Source organism: Chiloscyllium plagiosum, unplaced genomic scaffold (assembly GCF_037043375.1).
Source record: "Chiloscyllium plagiosum isolate Xiang-an unplaced genomic scaffold, Cpla_swu_hap1 HiC_scaffold_20, whole genome shotgun sequence".
Classification (NCBI taxonomy): domain Eukaryota; kingdom Metazoa; phylum Chordata; class Chondrichthyes; order Orectolobiformes; family Hemiscylliidae; genus Chiloscyllium; species Chiloscyllium plagiosum.
Window position 1 is genome coordinate 1,055,871 of NW_028270158.1, and position 3,988 is coordinate 1,059,858.

Genomic DNA, 3,988 nt, shown 5'->3' on the forward strand with positions numbered 1-3,988 from the left:
TCCTGTTCCCTGGATGCTGCCTGACCTGCTGCGCTTTTCCAGCAACACATTTTCAGCTGAGATTGTGAATTACTTTAATTCTAAAAATGAAATAATACAAAGTTTTACTATATCAATAAACTATTGATAGATCAATGAAAATTATCAAATGCTATGAGAAAAAGGGAACGTTTACCATCAGGTTTGATGCGGAGGAGCTGGTGTTGGATTGCGATGGACAAAGTTAAATATCAACTCGGTAAAAACAATGACTGCAGATGCTGGAAACCAGGTTCTGGATGAGTGGTGCTGGAAGAGCACAGCAGTCAGGCAGCATCCAAGGAGCAGAGAAACCGACCCTTCGGGCAAAAGCCCTTCATCAGGAATAAAGCACAACACCAGGTTATAGTCCATCAGGTTTAATTGGAAGGTGCATCAGGTAGCTGGGAGCAGCGTTCTGAAAGCTAGTTGGACAATAAAATAAACCTGATGGACTATAACCTGGTGTGTGATTTTTACCTTTGCCATCTGCTTGACAAAGTTTCCCATTGGTTCTGTGCTGGACAGACGTGCCCGACAGCCGTTTCTGCCTCAGCCCCGCCCCCCTCGCTCAGCCCCGCCCCCTCGCTCAGCTCCGCCTCCTTACTCAGCCCCAACCCCCCACCCAGCCCGCCCCTTTACTCAGCTCCACCCCCCTTACTCAGCCTCGCCCTTCATTCAACCCCGCCCCCTCACGCAGCCCCGCCCCCTCATTCAGCTCCGCCTCCATGCTCATCCCCAACCCCTCACTCAGACCCGCCCCCTCATTCAGCTCCACCTTCTTACTCAGCCCCGCCCCCTCACCTCCGCCCGCCTTCAGATCCTCCCCTACGTCGGTACCCCCCCTTCATCCAACCCCACGGACCCGCCCTGCCCTTGTTGCAGCGTGTGACATCAGGCTGCGCGTTGACGTACATGGGGGCGGGGCCTTGGGAGGTGTCCATGGTGAGGGGTTGTAGTGCCGTTGTGGAGCCGGAGCCGGAGCCGGAGTGTCAGCGGCGGGGGAGGGGTGGGGGTGGGTGTCCGGTGATGGATGTCACGGTGGTGGCTGGGTTTCTCCTGCTGTTGGGCGGTGGTGGCACTGCTGGTGGTGAGTGTGTGCCACCCGGTCTATTTCCCGTGTTAGTACTGAGCCTGTGCCTGGTCGTGCAAGCCTTTAGGTACCCGCCCGTGCCGCCCGAGATCGCTCAGCAGGTGCTTCGTCCCAATGGCCGTCTGTCGTGGTCGCTCATCGGGAGGCGGCTATGATGCCCCGGAGAACACGCTGGGGGCCATCAGGAAGGTGAGTGTCTCACCGTCCTCCCCGTCTCCCCACCTTCACTTCAAACTCTCCCTGCAGCCCATCCGCCCCCCCACACCCCCATCCGCCCCCCCACACCCCCATCCGCCCCCCCCACACCCCCAACCCCGCCCTCCCTCCACACCCCCAACCCCGCCCTCCCCCCCACACCCCCAACCCCGCCCCCCCCACACCCCCATCCGCCCCCCCCACACCCCAACCCCGCCCCCCCACACCCCCAACCCCGCCCCCCACACCCCCAACCCCGCCCCCCCACACCCCCAACCCCGCCCCCACAACCCCGCCCACACCCCCAACCCCGCCCACACCCCCAACCCCGCCCACCCCCAACACCCCCAACCCCGCCCCCCACACCCCCAACCCCGCCCCCCACACCCCCAACCCCGCCCCCCACACCCCCAACCCCGCCCCTGCCCCCACAACCCCGCCCCTGCCCCCACAACCCCCCCCTGCCCCCACCCCCCGCACCCACCCCCCGCCCCCACCCCCGCCACCACATCCCTCCCCATCCCCTCCCCCCTCCCCCCTCCCCTCCCTCCCCTCCCCTCTCCCTCCCCTCTCCCCCCCTCCCCTCCCCCCCGACCCTCCCCCCCCCCCTCCCCCTCCCCTCTCCCTCCCCTCTCCCCCCCCTCCCCCCCGACCCTCCCCCCCCCCCCCCCGACCCTCCCCCCCCCCTCCCTCCCCTCCCCTCTCCCCCCCTCCCCTCCCCCCCTCCCCCCTCCCCTCCCCCCCTCCCCTCCCCCTCCCCCCTCCCCTCCCCTCCCCCCTCCCCTCCCTCCTCCCCACCCCTCCCCTCCCCCCTCCCCTCCCTCCTCCCCTCCCTCTCCCCCTCCCCTCTCCCCTCCCCTCCCCCCTCCCCTCTCCCCCCCCTCCCATCTCCCCCCCCTCCTCCCTCTCCCCCCCTCCCCCCCCTCCCCTCTCCCCCCCTCCCCCCCTCCCCTCTCCCCCCCCTCCCCCCCTCCCCTCTCCCCTCCTCCCCTCCTCCCCTCTCCCCTCCCCTCCCGCCTCCCTCCCCTCCCTCCCCCTCCCCTCCATCCCCTCCCCTCCCCCACCCCCTCTCCCTCCCCCACCACCCCACCCCCTCCCTTCCCCCACCACACCCCATCCCCTCCCCTTCCCCCACCACCCCATCCCCTCCCCTTCCCCCACCACCCCATCCCCTTCCCCCACCACCCCATCCCCTTCCCCCACCACCCCATCCCCTCCCCTCCACCCCTCCACCCCTCCCCTCCACCCCACCCCTCCACCCCTCCCCTCCACCCCTCCCCATCCCCCTCCCCTCTCCCCATCCCCCTCCCTCCCCATCCCCCTCCCCTCCCCATCCCCTCTCCCCATCCCCCTCCCCTCTCCCCATCCCCTTCCCCTCTCCCCATCCCCCTCCCCTCCCTCTCCCCATCCCCCTCCCCTCCCCTCTCCCCATCCCTCCTCCCCTCCCCTCTCCCCATCCCCCTCCTCCCCTCTCCCCATCCCCCTCCCCTCCCCTCTCCCCATCCCCTCCCCTCCCCTCTCCCCATCCCCCTCCCCTCCCCTCTCCCCATCCCCCTCCCCTCCCTCTCCCCATCCCCCTCCCCTCCCCTCTCCCCATCCCCCTCCCCTCCCCTCTCCCCATCCCCCTCCCCTCTCCCATCCCCCTCCCTCTCCCCATCCCCCCTCCCCTCTCCCCATCCCCCTCCCCTCTCCCCATCCCCCTCCCTCCCCTCTCCCCATCCCCCTCCCCTCCCCTCTCCCCATCCCCCTCCCCTCCTCCTCTCCCCATCCCCTCCCCTCCCCTCTCCCCATCCCCCTCCCCTCCCCTCTCCCCATCCCCCTCCCCTCCCCTCTCCCCATCCCCCTCCCCTCCCCTCTCCCCATCCCCCTCCCCCTCCCCTCTCCCCATCCCCCTCCCCTCCCTCCCCTCCCCCCATCCCCTCCCCTCCCCTCCCCTCCCCCCATCCCCCTCCCTCCCCTCCCCTCCCCCCATCCCCTCCTCCCCATCCCCTCCCCTCCCACCTCCCCATCCCCCTCCCCTCCCCATCCCCCTCCCCTCCCTCCCTCCCCTCCCTCCCCTCCCTCCCCTCCCCTCTCCCATCCCCTCCCCTCCCCTCTCCCATCCCCTCTCCCTCCCCTCCCCTCCCCCTCCCCTCCCTCCCACCTCCCCTCCCCTCTCCCCTCCCCTCTCCCCTCCCCATCCCCTCCCCTCTCCCCTCCCCATCCCCTCCCCTCTCCCTCCCCATCCCCTCCCCTCTCCCCTCCCCATCCCCTCCCCTCTCCCCTCCCCATCCCCTCCCCTCTCCCCTCCCATCCCCTCCCCATCCCCTCCCCTCTCCCCTCCCCATCCCCTCCCTCTACCCCTCCCCTCCCCTCCTCCCCATCCCCTCCCCATCCCCTCCCCATCCCCTCCCCATCCCCTCCCCATCTCCCCTCCCCATCCCCTCCCCATCCCCTCCCCTCTCCCCTCCCCATCCCCTCCCCTCTCCCCTCCCCATCCCCTCCCCCTCTCCCCTCCCCATCCCCTCCCCTCTCCCGCTCCCCATCCCCTCCCCATCCCCTCCCCTCTCCCCTCCCCATCCCCTCCCCTATCCCCTCTCCCCATCCCCTCCCCTCTCCAACTCCCCCTCCTTCTCCCCCTCCCCCCCCTTCCCCTCCCCCCCTCCCCCTCCCTCCCCTCCCCTCCCCCACCTCCCCATCCCC

The 3,988-nt window shown here is 69.8% G+C and overlaps 1 protein-coding gene across 1 annotated transcript in view; it reads left to right on the forward strand.

The window, feature by feature from the left end:
* Nucleotides 1-1,050: 1,050 nt before the first annotated feature.
* gde1 (glycerophosphodiester phosphodiesterase 1) overlaps nt 1,051-3,988 on the forward strand; it is a 139,833-nt gene continuing 136,895 nt past the window's right edge. Inside the window, exon 1 of the mRNA XM_087997586.1 lies at nt 1,051-1,300. Coding sequence (XP_087853712.1) covers nt 1,226-1,300 — 75 coding nt within the window. The 5' untranslated portion in view covers nt 1,051-1,225. The remainder of the gene's footprint in view (nt 1,301-3,988) is intronic.